Source organism: Oncorhynchus masou, chromosome 15, assembly GCF_036934945.1.
Source record: "Oncorhynchus masou masou isolate Uvic2021 chromosome 15, UVic_Omas_1.1, whole genome shotgun sequence".
Taxonomy (NCBI): Eukaryota; Metazoa; Chordata; class Actinopteri; order Salmoniformes; family Salmonidae; genus Oncorhynchus; species Oncorhynchus masou.
In genome coordinates this window covers 40,576,578-40,591,798 of record NC_088226.1, presented here as the reverse complement: position 1 = coordinate 40,591,798, position 15,221 = coordinate 40,576,578, and the positions used below count along the sequence as shown (strand labels likewise).

Below are 15,221 nucleotides of genomic sequence, written 5' to 3'. Positions count from 1 at the left end.
GAGCGGCTAGCAATTTCATTTTGATCTGTTTTGCCCTGTAGTCACTATCAGTTTAGAAGCCGTTCTTAAGGCCTAAAGTGCAAGTGATATAAAACACCAAATATCAGTTGGTATGCTGCAATAAATAATTAAATATTCACCATTAGCAAATGCTGAATGGATTTTCAGTTTAATTCAACAATAAAATACTTTATTGATGTTTTGCTTTAAATTCACTGCGGCATACTGTAAATTATGGTGCATTGAGAAATATTGTGGGAAGAGAAAGAAATGCTGGCTCAGTAACATTCTGTATTTAAAGGTGTGCCTCGTCAGTGGCTATATTTGTTTCGCTTGTTAGTGAGAGTCCTGTACCATTTTAAGTGATATATGGTAGTAGTTCCCTAACAATTAAATGTATATAGGGAACAGGTGAGAGTAGTGGCGGGTCTTAAACCTTTTAATGGTTGACTATTTATCCATGTCCATTTGATCTGTTTAGCCCTGTAATAATGGCCAGATTGGCAGCCTTTGTCCAGGCCTCTAGAAGTACAAGTGATATTAAACACCAGGTATTCATTAGTATGCTATAATATGCAAATGCATACAGCCAACCTGCTTGCGCTAATCCCTTGTAATTACTGTAGGATTTTTTTTTTACAGTTTAATAGTCACTTGTACTTTGTTTCATTGCTCTGGCATCATGTTTAGGCCTCTAGATGTACAAGTGATATAAAACACCCAGTATTCATTTGTATGCTATAATATGCAAATGCATACAGCCAACCTGCTTGCTCTAATCCCTTGTAATTACTGTAGGATTGTTTTATTTATTACAGTTTAATAGTCACTTGTACTTTGTTTCATTGCTCTGGCATGGAGTTAACGTGAATATCTCACTATTGTATTGGCACTTTCCATAGATAGTCAGAATCATATCATAAGATGTATTGTTGTAATTATAATTATTTTGAAGACCAGTGCATCCTTAAATACAACAACATGTTCAGTAACGGTTATAGAAGCGTTTTACTTGCAATGACTGTAATATGTGTTGGTTTTATCTACCGTGGTTGAATGCACTGACTGTAAGTTGTTAAGGACAAGAGCACCCGCTAAATGACCAAAATGTACATTTAAAAATGGAAACTTTCAAGGAACACTGGGTGATACGTCACTGAATGCGTAAATCCAATAATATGCTGTAAATTAGATTACAGTACCATTTTTGGTACTATAAAATGCATTACCATGAAATGGATTACGGTAGCTGTAGGTTAAAATAAATCAACGTTACTTACTGGCCAATTGCTGCAGGAAATGTTTTAAAGTGTAAGCAAAATACAACTCCCCAATTAGCTCATGATATCACTCACAGTGTTGACAGATGGTGGGATATTTTCAAGTCCTGGGAGAGGCTCTCTCTTCTCTACAGACTCACACCTACTGATGAATAAGTATTCCGCAACTTTGTATATGTGATGCATGCATAATAGGCCCTAAAATAGTCTAACTTCTAACTTAACATCACTCAGTACTCAGAGCAATACTGTCAGGGTTTCAAAAGTTTTTCAAGCTTCTTTTGCCTTTTTTGGATATGGCGCATAATTCTATATGTCCCAAATACCACCCTTTTTCCTACATAGTGCACTACTTTTGACCAGAGCACCATGGGCCCTGGTCAAAAGTAATCACTATATAGGGAATAGCGTGCCATTTGGGATGCAGGCAATAATAGCAGATGTCAATAGCAGATGTCAACCAAGGCGTCGGGAGTTGGGAGGGGGTGGGGGGGGGGCTGCGGCTGAAGGGTGATCTCTTTCTCTAAAACCTCTCGGGTTGCAGTGTCTCCTCCCTAATGCCCATCTGACATCTGGAGGCGAGCTGTTACCTCTTACTTTAGCAGAACCATTTGGACTCTGACAGTAGTACAATAATGCACGACACAAAAGTGATTTAGCAAACATTTTCAGCCACAATTTTATTACAATGCAGTCTCTTTCCATTTACGAGGGAAATAAGAAAACCTGGGAGAGTGTGTACATTACCATTACCATGAGGTAAAGGGACAGATCATCACTTTCTTTGCAGAATGGACCTTACAACTTGAGTGTTTCAAAATCAAATGCTCTGCGAGTGCAGAAAAAAAATACATTCATATTATACTATATGTTATATCATGTATTATAAACTGGGTGGTTTGAGCCCTGAATGCTGATTGGCTGAAAGCTGTGGTATATCAGACCGTATACCACGGGTATGACAAAAATACATATTCTAACAGTTCTAATGACATTTGTAAGTAGTTTATAATAGCAATAAGGCACTTATGGGGTTTGTGGTATATGGCCAATATGCCACGGCTAAGGGTTGTATCCAGGCACTCTGCGTTGCGTCATGCATAAGAACAGCCCTTAGCTGCGGTATATTGGCCATATACCACACCCACTTGAAATATGTCACCTTGCAAGTCAATAGAAGGTAAAATAATTGCAAAATATGAAAAGAAAACCCTCTCAAGAAATCCTAGTGCTGTCCTCCCGGGTGGCGCAGTGGTTAAGGGCACTGTACTGCAGCTCCAGCTGTGCCATCAGAGTCTCTGGGTTCGTGCCCAGGCTCTGTCGTAACCGGCTGCGACCGGGAGGTCCGTGGGGTGACGCACAATTGGCCTAGCGTCGTCCGGGTTTGGGAGGGCCGGTAGGGATGTTGCGCATCAGCGACTCCTGTCGCAGGCCAAGGTTGCCAGGTGCACGGTGTTTCCTCCGACACATTGGTGCGGCTGGCTTCCGGGTTGGATGTGCGCTGTGTTTAGAAGCAGTGCGGCTTGGTTGGGTTGTGTATCGGAGGACGCATGACTTTCAACCTTCGTCTCTCCTGAGCCCATACAGGAGTTGTAGCGATGAGACAAGATAGTAGCTTCTAAAACAATTGGATACCATGAAATTGAGGAGAAAAAGGGGGTAAAATTCAAAGAAAGAAAAAAAAGTTTCTAGCACAAAACCACCTAGATAACTTACATTCAGTTCACTCCATTTTACATTGTTTACATTGATTTTCAGTCAGTCTAATTAAGTCTGCTTTCTATGTTGGTTATTTATTCAAGACTAACAAAAACTCTTCTTCAGTATCTTTACACTCCCTAAATATGATCATTTCGTATTGATACTCAATTACCTCACATTGAACACATTTGTCTTTTTGCCAAAGGTGTGCTCCAAGCCCTGAAATAGTTTTTGGGGGATCAATATGTAAATAAAACGAAAATAGAAAAGACTCATTACTCTATTCATCTCTCTATTCAAGACTCTGACTCTCAACGTAATTGAAGGAGAACGTTTTGCCCTAGATAGCAAAGAAAGAAATAGTGGGCTTTCTATATATGTATATATATAGCGAGTGGGAGAAAAAGAAAGAGAGCGCAACAAAGAGAGAGAGAGAGAGAGAGAGAGAGAGAGAGAGAGCGCGCTGAATGGTCACACTGGTTGAGAGACACTTTGCTTTGGGAGATAATGAACATGGCTGGCTTGGCCCCTCCAGTGACAGGTGAGGTACTGAAAGAGACAGGCTCTGAACAGTGATTGACTGATAGGATGTGAGTGCTGTCCTTCTCGCTCTTTTCGCTCTTGTTGCTGCTCACAGCTCTGGGGCCTGCATTAGTGAGATAGAGCACTCTCAGCCTTTTTTACGTCTTTATTTGTAGTATAATGTTAGCAGGACTGGACGAAGGATGAGAGAATACATTGGTATAGAACAAAATAGAATAGAATGGAATAGTATACTTTATTGTCCATGAAAACAGAAATGTATCGTTTTGCTGTTGTGAGCTTCCATGACCTGTGTATTTCTCTCCCTCCCCAATGGACTATCTGACAGCCCTGCCCAAGCCCCCCACCTCCCTGATTGTGACTGAGACCACAGCCACCAGCGTCACTCTGACCTGGGACTCCGGGAACCCTGAGCCTGTGTCCTACTACGTCATCCAGTACCGGGCCAAGGTCTCTGACAACGGCTTCCAGGAGGTACGTTCCAATGGTTTGAATGACTCAGTGGGTGCAAGCAACACCAAGGCTGTGGGTTCCATTCTCACATGGTTGTGGGTTCCATTCCTGCATGGGCCACATATGCTGAATGTACAGTAAGTGTCACTTTGGATAAAAGAGTCTGCTAAATGACCATATTATTATGATGTAACTATGTTTTAGGTTGACGGAGTAGCCACCACCCGCTACAGCATCGGAGGGCTCAGCCCCTACTCTGAGTATGAGTTCCACGTCATGGCGGTGAACAACATTGGGCGTGGCCCTCCCAGCAGCCTCGTGGACACCAGAACCAGTGAGCAGGCTCCCTCCTCTCCACCGCTGGCTGTACAGGCTCGCATGCTCAGCGCATCCACTATGCTGGTCCAATGGGAGCCTCCCGAGGAGCCTAATGGACAGATCAGAGGGTAGGGTCTTAGCTATACGACTATTCTATTAATATATATTTTTAAGGCTTACGAAGCCTTTATAAACTCTTTATGAGGCCTACATGCTTTATAAATGTCATACAGCTAACGGTTGTTTAACAGGTCTCTTCGTCTGAGGATTTTATCTTCCATTTTGTAAACTTGGCTGATTGATTGATTTTCTAACCCCCTCCTCAGTTACCGGGTGTACTACAGCTCTGACCTCGGAGCCCCGCTGAGTGCGTGGCACAAACATAACACTGATGACAGCAGACTGACCACCATCTCAGGGTTGACCACAGATATCACCTACAGCCTCAGGGTGCTGGGGTTCACTTCTGTAGGGGACGGACCTCCGTCTGATGTACTGCAGGTCAAAACCCAGCAGGGAGGTGAGTGGACACTCTGAAGAAGGGACAGTACCTAGTGCACTACCTAGGTGGTAAGTGTACAACTTGTGTAGCCGAGGAGTGGTGAGCGGGCACTGTTACTTATGAAGAAGGGACACTACCTAGATGGCAAGTAGACACTGTATGAAACAGGGTGCACTTTGTGTGTTAGGTCTGTTTCCGCTCCTTAACCACCCTCGACTGTGGGACGATCTTCAAGCTCAAGTCTCCCAAGTAGAGGTTTCACTTTTCACTAAGTGACAATCCATATCCACAAGGGCATATTATCTACTGTGCTGTGTCCTCCAAGAAACAAAGTAGGTGTCTGCTCTGCAGTTTCCTCCTCTTCTGACACATTTGAGAAGAAAGGTGATAAAGTGATGCAGTGCCAACTGAATTCTTTTGCCGTGCAGAAACAGTCTTCTGAATTGGTTTCTTTGTACTGTGGATGTACTCGAGCTTTTAAAAGTATAAAGGAGCCACTTGCGAAGAGGTTCTGTATATTGCTGGCACTTGTGAAACAGTAGTTTCAGCGCTATTACAGAGTGATTCATGCGAAAGCACTGCGCATCTCCTGTGTCTCACAGCACAGTCTGCAGACTCTACGGTAGTCTATATGATTCCGCACTGAGTAATTCACTTTGTCCCAGTCCAAGTCATCAACCCCTCTGTCCAAAGCGTGTACTTCCCTTTGTGGTTAAACGAAGATGGTGTAAGACATTCCAATGCTTTTAGATGGATGGGAAGGAGTGCACAAGTGTATGCTGCGGCTGAAATAAGACCCCTATGTATCCTGAGAGGTAAAGTCTCTCTCTCTCTCTCTCTCTCATTCTCTCTGCCTGTAGTACCAGCCCAGCCGTCTAGCTTCGAGGCAGAGGCAGAGTTGGACACCCGCATCATGTTGTCGTGGCTGTGGCCTGTCCAGGACCAGATCACCAAGTACGAGCTCATGTACTGGGAGGCTAACTCTGGCAATAAGGTGAATTACAACTTTAAACCTGTCCCCAGCACATCCTACCCTTACTGATAATGCAACCCCCCTACTCCAGGAATAGTGTAATCCGTCTCGTAGGACAAAGAAACATTTCATGCTTCTGTTATGTTTTACTCAGTGGACTTTCTATAAGATATTTCAGATGTTGCAAATGCGATATAGGATCCGAAATGTAATTCCTACTTTCTGTACCTTTTATGTGGAAGTGTTACATATTAACTTTGAGGATTACAATATCTACAGTTCTCATTGTGCTTTTTAACAATCTCTAGCGACAGACGTAAACATAAATAGAGTAGCGATCTTGCTATTTGTTTCTGGGTACTTTTTTCTCAACTCTTCCGAGACTTTTACTAACGTCTATTATACCTGTTCTCTTCCTCAGCTCCACGTGACCTTCCCTCCAGCGGGGTCCTATGCTGTGGAGGGTCTGAAGCCAGACACCCTCTACGTGTTCTCCCTGGCTGCTCGCTCTGAGATGGGTCTTGGAGTCTACACCCAACTTATTGAGGCCAGGACTGCCCAGTCCAGTAAGTACTGTGCCTCAACTCCCAGACCCAAACCTATCGCTTTTTTACCCATCTTTACCTGGAGCTGACTACTTTTTGGTCCACACCCCAACGCCCAGACACAGAGTTTTTTTTCTTCCTCTACGTGCAACCCTTTCGCTCGTCCAAGCTTTACTCTAGGACTTGAATTAAGTTTTCTGCATCTTACAAGAATGTGTAGTCAATGCCTCATTGATGTGGACACAAAAGGTAGGTCATATTTTGCACCTCAAACCCATCTGATCTTGAGGGGGAAAATCCTATGTGTGTACTATGAATGGACAAAACCATCGATCAGGTGACACCGTTCATTCCTATGTGAAGGCTCAAAAGTGCATTGAAAGAAAATTATGACGGTTAAGATGGCATCTCATTGAGACATAACGTGCGCAGTTTGAGCTAGCTAGCAGGCTAGCTCGGTGCGGCCCACTCTCATTGAGTAACTCAAGTTGAAGGCCTGACCGGGGTACTGCAGGCTTATCCTTCTAACTTCTGTTTGCAATTTGAAAATATTAGGTTCAAGAACATACATCTGGTGTATTAGAATGAATCATTTGTACCATGATTGTCTTCGAAAAAATGTTTTATTCACACAAAGATTGCCATTTTTCTATTCGCTATTTATTTAACTAGGCAAGTCAGTTAAGAACAAATTCTTATTTTCAAATGATGTCCTACGAACAGTGGGTTAACTGCCTGTTCAGGGGCAGAACAACAGATTTGTACCTTGTCAGCTTGGGGATTTGAACTTGCAACCTTTTGGTAACTAGTCCAACTCTCTAACCACTAGGCTACCCAGCCGCCCCACTATAACGCGGCTTCAATGAGAGGGGGCAGTCGTTCTCCCCTGACAAGTACAGTACATGCCAGCACTGTGAGGAACATTCCTTCTCCCTATTTGCAGTCAGTTCGATAACAAATCACTACCAGTAGACCGTTGCACATTTTGACAAATATTATGATAAAACCATTGCGCCACATTCAACTGAGTACATACACAGAACATGCTCATTTTCAGTATGATGCAGAACCCGGCAACCCCAAACAGGCTGCTGCACAGAAGACAAGGCAGCCTCATAAATGTCACCATCATTTGTTATTATGGTTTTATAGTTTATCATGAAACACGGCACCGCACTGTACTATACGTCTTTATGTATGGCCTTGGCATCCACCAACACAATCACTGTCGCCTACCCGACACTAATAGCATCGAACAGCTCCCCTTAATTGAGTTTTTAGCACATAACCAGCCCCCTCTGCTGCACCTCTGCTGTTGTCACAGCCTCAGGCTCCTCTCACATCACCGAGCAGGCTCTCCAGGAAATCTAGGGGTTGGAAGCTGAAATATTTATGATGGGTTCCCTAAAACGAATCAGAGCTTATTCTGAGCCATTTGTTTTACTTGTCAGCTGTCAAAACCTTCATGTATGGAAAGGGGGAGCCAGGTCTGCGTCCCAAATGGATCCCTATTCTCGATTTAGTGCACTACTTTTGAGGGACCAGACAGGGCTTTGATTCCCATAGGAACAGAGGTCTCGAAATGGAGCTCTCTCTCTCTCTCTCTCTGAAGTCAGTCTCTTATCTGCCTGCCCACTGACACACGGAGTCACCGAGTCACCGTTTCAAGAAGGGTTCTAACACAGCAAAGTGTCTCTCTCTATCTGTCTTTGTCTCAATAACTTCCACTTTTCCTCCTTTCACTGCATTTCAATCTTTCTGCTCTATTCCCCTTGCTTCTCTAAATCACAATTCTATTACTATCTCTGTCCTCAATATTCTTACCCATTCACCATTTCATTCTCTTGCTCTCTTTATCTGTCCCTGTCTTTATTTCCTTCTTCTATATCTATATCTCCCTCCCTCTATATCTGCCTCCCTCTCCTCTATCGTTTTGTATTTCTTACAACCCTGCTCCTATTTGAAATGTAGCTGTTGCAATTTGTCTCCCACACATAGTCTCTTCCTCTCATCCACCCCCACATGAATATACCCAAAAAGGTTCAGCCACCTAGTGCACTATGTAGGGAATAGGGTGCCATTTGGTTTGTAGACTGTTTCTACTCTGTTTCAATCTGGATTTGTTCATCACTTGGGCATCTGTATTCTGAATGGAAATAATGGGCTGTCAAGGATTAGCTCTTTCACACCAACCAACCAGACATGACTCATTAGTGAAAGCATATTGTGTCCTGCTGCCTCACTGCTCTGGCTGCCAGAATCACAAGCAGGCATGTTAAAGTTCCTCTGTCACACAGTGCTCCCTCAGTATCCCTCACCCACCCACCACCTTTCCATTGTTCATATTCACTGTGTCGTGATATTCTGAAACATTTATTTTGCTCATTTATATTATGTGCCTGTTTTACATTTTAAGTATTTGTTTTACTGTGTAAGATTGTGGGCTTAGCCAACAGACTAGAAAATAAAATAAGCACACCTTCTGAAGAAAAACACTTGATAAAAAATTATTCATATGTATTTATATATACACCTACTATACCTCCTTTAAAAACAAATTTCAGGCTGCCTTACACACACGATTACTCTAACACACATTGGTAAAGAGTTATAGGCTACAGTTTATGGCGCTCCCCTCCCAGTCCAGAAGGCCTAGGTTGTCTCCCAAATGGCACCGTATTCCCTATACAGTCGTGCACTATTTTTGACCAGAGCCCTGGTCAAAAGTAGTGCACTTAAAGGGAATTGGGTGGTATTTGGGATGCACTCCTCTTCCATCCCTCTCCAATCTCTCCTGCTTGACCCCCCTCCCTCCCTGTGTCCCTCCCCCCAGCCCCCTCAGCCCCACCCCAGGAGATAGTCCTGCTAAGCCTCAGCTCCACCAGCATCAAGGTGAGTTGGAGAGCGCCCCCTGCAGCCAGCCGCCATGGGGACATCGTCCGCTACACACTGGCCTACAAGGCCGCAACTGGAGAGGACCTGGAGCGCCACGAGGTGTCGGACATCGGGGCAGACGTCTCTAGTTACATACTGGAGGGCCTGGAGAAGTGGTCAGAATACCAGGTGTGGGTCAGGGCTCACACGGACGTAGGCCCAGGCCCAGAGAGCCCGGAAGCCCGGATCAGGACCAAGGAGGATGGTATGTCGATGGTTAGGCCCAGGAAAGGGCCTCCTTTCCCGGAGAAGCACTTCTGGCACTAACCCAGCCTGATACTGGGTCTCTACTGCTACTAATACTGCTGCTGCTGCTTTCCCCTGACCTGTCTCTGCCTCTGTCCGGCATCTGTGCTCCTCTCTGCCATGGTCAGGCTGGGGACTTTCCTGGCGAAGCAATACTGGTACTAACCCAGCCCTGCTGTTGTAGTAGTACAACTACTGCCACTACTGTTACTACTACTGCTCTCAACTGGGCCTTCCCCAGCGGCCTATCTCTGCTTCTCTCTAGCCAGGCAAGGCCCTCTTTCTCTAGGCACACTACTGACACTAACCAAGCGCCGGGACTCTTCTACTACTACTACCGCTGCTCTACTCTTTCTAATGACCTGTCTGGTTTTCTTTGACCACTCTCTTCTTCCTGTCTTTGAGCATGCTGTCATTTCTCTAGCCTGGTAGCTGGCTGGGCGGTCTGTGTTGTCTGGTGATGAGCCTGAGTCTGAGTGAGGATCTGACAGGCTCCATCTCCTCACGCAGATAAAGCTTTAGTTTGAAGTGCTGTGGTGAGTGGATAAATGGGCTGTTGGAGGCTAGCCCACAAGGATGGTCAGCTTTGCATCACCCAGCGAGCACACTCTGTGTGTTTATTACTGACAGAGGGTACATCCGAAAATTGCAGCCTATTCCCTATGGGTCTCTGATCAAACATAGTGCACTATATAGGGAATTGGGTGCCATTTCGGGCGCACACAGAGCATACCGCCTCACATTACAGCAGCACAGTCCAGCATCTTTGTCCACTAAGTCTAAGATGCCATTACACAACATTCTTACAAGGGGCTCCATCGTACCCAGGAATGCAATAGGCTCTTTTCCTGAACCAATGGAGAAAGTATCAGCGGATTTGACAGTGCAGTGTTGAGGGTAATTCCTCTTCTCTTCACTGTGTTTCTTCTTTCTCCAGCTGTCCGTCCGTCAGCACAGTGTGGGGACTGGAGATATTCCTTCTTTTTTCCCTCCATCTGATAAAACAGGGTTTTTCTGCATCTTTCTCCAGCCGCCCGTCTGTCTGTGGTGACAACAAATGAAGACAGCATGTGCTCTTGACATCTTCCTGACTCCCTCTCTTCCCCCATTTCATCTTTCCTGCCTCTCGCTTTTCTCCTTGCCTATTAATTATGTTAGGCTTTCCACTGTGTGTGTGTGTGTGTGTGTGTGTGTGTGTGTGTGTGTGTGTGTGTGTGTGTGTGTGTGTGTGTGTGTGTGTGTGTGTGTGTGTGTGTGTGTGTGTGTGTGTGTGTGTGTGTGTGTGTGTGTGTGTGTGTGTGGTGGTGGTGGTGGTGGTGGGTGGGGGGGGGACGTGTGGTTGGTAGAGTGATGTGTGGGTGGTGGCTAGGGCAGAGAGAATTGTAATGGCTACTCATCTAGCAGCTGCTTTCCTTTCTCTTCGTTGTTCCCATGTTTTTGCATTCTGGTAGAGGCAGGTCTTTTACGTTCCTGTTTCGGGTCAGAGAGCTACAGGGACTGATGTAATGGCTATAGCAGGGTCTCTTTATCACATTATCGCCATCTCTCCCTCCCTCCCTCCCTCCCTCCCTCCCTCCCTCCCTCCCTCCCTCCCTCCCTCCCTCCCTCCCTCCCTCCCTCCCCTCCCTCCCTCCCTCCCTCCCTCCCTCCCTCCCTCCCTCCCTCCCTCCCTCCCTCCCTCCCTCCCTCTCTCTCTCTCTCGGATTTTATCCATATCTTCCCCTCTCTTTGTTTTTCTTTGTCTTCACAGTGGCAGCAGGGCTTTAAAAGAGTAGAAACAGCCAATAATGCCTTCACAAGAGACGAGCAGAAGCATCGTTTTAGTTAGGCAAACTGTTCCTCTCCCACTCACTCACATCCACTAACCTTCACTGTGTCACCTCTCTTTCCATCTTCATCTCTCTCTCCCTCTCTCTCCACATCTGACTCCATCAACCCCCTCCCCCTCCTTCCCTCCCTCTCTTAATCTCTCTCGCTCTCTCCCTCCCTCTATCTCCACCTCTCGCTCCATCTCCGCTCTCTCTCTCCCTCTCTCTCTCTCCCTCTCTTTCTCTCATGCCCCCTCTCTCTGTCTCTCTCCCTCTCTCTCTCTCATGCCCCCTCTCTCTGTCTCTCTCCCTCTCTCTCTCCCATGCCCCCCCCCTCTCTCTCTCTCTCTCTCTCTCTCTCTCTCTCTCTCTCTGTGTCTCTCTCTCCCTCTATTTCTCAAATGCCCCCTCTCTCTGTCTCTCTCTCTGCTACAGTTTTCCTCTGCACACCCACTGCATTCTAATCTCACACTCTTTTCATCTCTTTCCGTCTCTCTGCGTCCGTTTGACTTTGAGCTCTCGTCTCTCCCTGGATTGTTCCAGCATCTGTCCATTTCTCAGTGCAGTGGCATCCTCTGTTCTATCCCTCCCTGTCCAATCTCTCTTCTTTGTCTTTCTTTCATATCGCTCTCTCTCTCTCTCTCTCTCTCTCTCACACACACACACACACACACACACACACACACACACACACACACACACACACACCAATAATCCTCCCACCCCCACAGTACAGCAGAACCCACAGAGTTGCCTGCCTGGCACCCTGTCCAATCACAGTGAAGTCTAATTTGTTCTGTGACACTGTGGTTAGGGTGCACTGGGCCTTGATGGCTGGGCCTCTGTCTCTCAATTCATTTGTTTTAATAAAATGAAGCCAATCTCACAGCCTATAGTTATTGAGATCCAGCAGCAACGGTCTGGCTGTTCTTGATGGTTTGAGGATATATATCAAGCAGTGTGCTGGGATGTCTGTCATGTCAGATGGACCGGGACCTGCAGTAGTCTGCTTTACCTACAGTGACTTTAGAAAGTATTCACACCCCTTAATTTATCCTACATTTTGTTTTCTTACAAAGTGGAATTAAAATGTATTTACAGTAATTGTCATTTTTGTCACTGATCTACACAAAATACCCTGTAATGTCACTAATATACACTGCTCAAAAAAATAAAGGGAACACTTAAACAACACAATGTAACTCCAAGTCAATCACACTACTGTGAAATCAAACTGTCCACTTAGGAAGCAACACTGATTGACAATACATTTCACATGCTGTTGTGCAAATGGAATAGACAACAGGTGGAAATTATAGGCAATTAGCAAGACGCCCCCAATAAAGGAGTGGCTCTGCAGGTAGTGACCACAGACCACTTCTCAGTTCCTATGCTTCCTGGCTGATGTTTTGGTCACTTTTGAATGCTGGCGGTGCTTTCACTCTAGTGGTAGCGTGAGACGGAGTCTACAACCCACACACGTGGCTCAGGTAGTGCAGCTCATCCAGGATGGCACATCAATGCGAGCTGTGGCAAGAAGGTTCACTGTGTCTGTCAGAATAGTGCCTTTGTGCAAGGAGGAGCAGGAGGAGCACTGCCAGAGCCCTGCAAAATTACCTCCAGCAGGCCACAAATGTGCATGTGTCTGCTCAAAGGGTCAGAAACAGACACCATGAGGGTGGTATGAGGGCCCGATGTCCACAGGTGGGGGTTGTGCTTACAGCCCAACACCGTGCTCGCCAGAGGTAGCCTGACTGCCATTAGGTACCGAGATGAGATCCTCAGACCCCTTTAGTCCAGATCTGGGAGGAGATCCCTCAGGAGACCATCCGCAACCTCCTCAGGAGCATGCCCAGGCGTTGTAGGGAGGTCACACAGGCACGTGGAGGCCACACACACTACTGAGCCTCATTTTGACTTGTTTTAAGGACATTACATCAAAGTTGGATCAGCCTGTAGTGTGGTTTTCCACTTTAATTTTTCAAAATCCAGACCTCCATGGGTTGATAAATTTGATTTACATTGATCGTTTTTGTGTGATTTTGTTGTCAGCACATTCAACTATGTACAGAAAAAAGTATTTAATAAGAATATTTCATTCATTCAGATCTAGGATGTGTTATTTTAGTGTTCCCTTTATTTTTTGAGCAGTGTATATTGATTCTATAAGTATTCAACTCCATGAGTCAATACATGTTAGATACAATACATGTTACTTTTGGCAGCGATTACAGCTGTGAGTAATCTTGCTTTAAAGAGGCTTGCTTTAAGAAAGGGATTGAATACTTTTTGGGCGAACCAACCAAATTCGCATACTGTAGAAATGTCAGTTATAGATGTATCTTGTCATTAAAAGCAAGTCTAAGAAGCATTAGATCTGTTCTATGTGCTCTATTTCTATTCTTCCTGTTCTTATGTTTCATGTTTGTCTTTTACTTTTGGTTTTGTACACCTGCTTCAAACAGCTATGTTTTAGATTCTTCAAAGTAGCCACCCTTTGCCTAGATGACAGCTTTGTACATTCTTGGCATTCTCTGAACCAGCTTCATGGGGTAGTCACCTGGAATGCATTTTAATTAACAGGTGTGCCTTGTTAAAAGTTCGTTTGTGTGAATTATTTCCTTCTTAATGCATTTGAGCCAATCAGTTGTGTTGTGACAAGGCAGGGGTGGTATACAGAAGATAGTCCTATTTGGTAAAAGACCAAGTCCATATTATGGCAAGAACAGCTCAAATAAGCAAAGGGAAATGACAATCCATCATTAGTTTAAGACATGAAGGTCAGTCAATAAGGAAAATGTCAAGAACTTCAAAAGTTTCTTCAAGTGCAGACTCAAAAAACATCAAGCTCTATGATGAAACTGGCTCTTATGAGGACCGCCACAAGACAGGAAGAACCAGGGTTACCGCTGTTGCAGAAGATAAGTTCATTTGAGTTACCATCCTCAGGAATTGCAGCCCAAATAAATGCTTCAGAGATTTCAAGTAACAGACACACCTCAATATCAGTTGTTCGAAGGAGACTGCGTGAATCAGGCCTTCATGGTCGAATTGTTGCAAAGACACCAGTACTAAAGGACACCAATAAGAAGAGAATTGCTTGGGTCTAGAAACACGAGCAATGGACATTGGACCAGTGGAAATCTGTTCTTTGGTCTGATGAGTCTAAATTTGAGATTATGGGTTCAAACAGCCATTTCTTTGTGAGAAGCAGAGTAGGTTAAGGGATGATCTCCACCTGTGTGGTGCCCACTGTGAAGCATGGAGGAGGTGGTGTGGGGGTGCTATGCTGGTGACACTGTGATTTATTTAGAATTCAAGGTACACTTCACCAGCATGACTACCACAGCATTCTGAAGCGATACGCCATCCCATCTGATTTGCATTTAGTGGGACTATCATCTTTTTTTCAATGGGACAATGACCCAACACACCTCCAGGCTGTGTAAGGGCTATTTGACCAAGAAGGAGAGTGATGGAGTTCTGCATCAGATGTCTTGGCCTCAAGAATCACCCGACTTCAACACAATTGAGATAGTTTGGGATGAGTCGGACCGCAGAGTGAAGGAAAACAAGTGCTCAGCATATGTGGGAACTCCTTCAAGACTGTTGGAAAAGCATTCCAGGTGAAGCTGGAACACATCAAAATTTGGAAGAAGTCAAGGGTTCTGAAAACTTACTGACAGCATGGCCACCGTCAGATCCTTCTCTCTTCTCCTCTCTATCTCCTCTGCTACAGTGGGATGAGTGACCCCCTAACTGACTTTGCCTATACATTCCCAATCTGTCCCAGATCTTTATTGAATTACGTGCTGAAACACTTTCCCGCTGCCCTGAGCTGACAAGCACATGATGTGTGCTTGATTGCATTCATGCTTTGGGATTCTGGGGAAAAGTGCATTAGCAACTTCATTCATG

The 15,221-nt window shown here is 45.1% G+C and overlaps 1 protein-coding gene across 1 annotated transcript in view; it reads left to right on the top strand.

Moving 5' to 3' along the window:
* Positions 1 to 15,221, top strand: part of LOC135556249 (receptor-type tyrosine-protein phosphatase F-like) — a 426,619-nt gene that overhangs the window by 317,779 nt on the left and 93,619 nt on the right. Inside the window, exons 10-15 of the mRNA XM_064989280.1 lie at positions 3,853 to 3,998; positions 4,182 to 4,423; positions 4,622 to 4,815; positions 5,658 to 5,791; positions 6,192 to 6,336; positions 9,149 to 9,454. Of these exons, the coding sequence (XP_064845352.1) occupies positions 3,853 to 3,998; positions 4,182 to 4,423; positions 4,622 to 4,815; positions 5,658 to 5,791; positions 6,192 to 6,336; positions 9,149 to 9,454 (1,167 nt within the window). The remainder of the gene's footprint in view (positions 1 to 3,852; positions 3,999 to 4,181; positions 4,424 to 4,621; positions 4,816 to 5,657; positions 5,792 to 6,191; positions 6,337 to 9,148; positions 9,455 to 15,221) is intronic.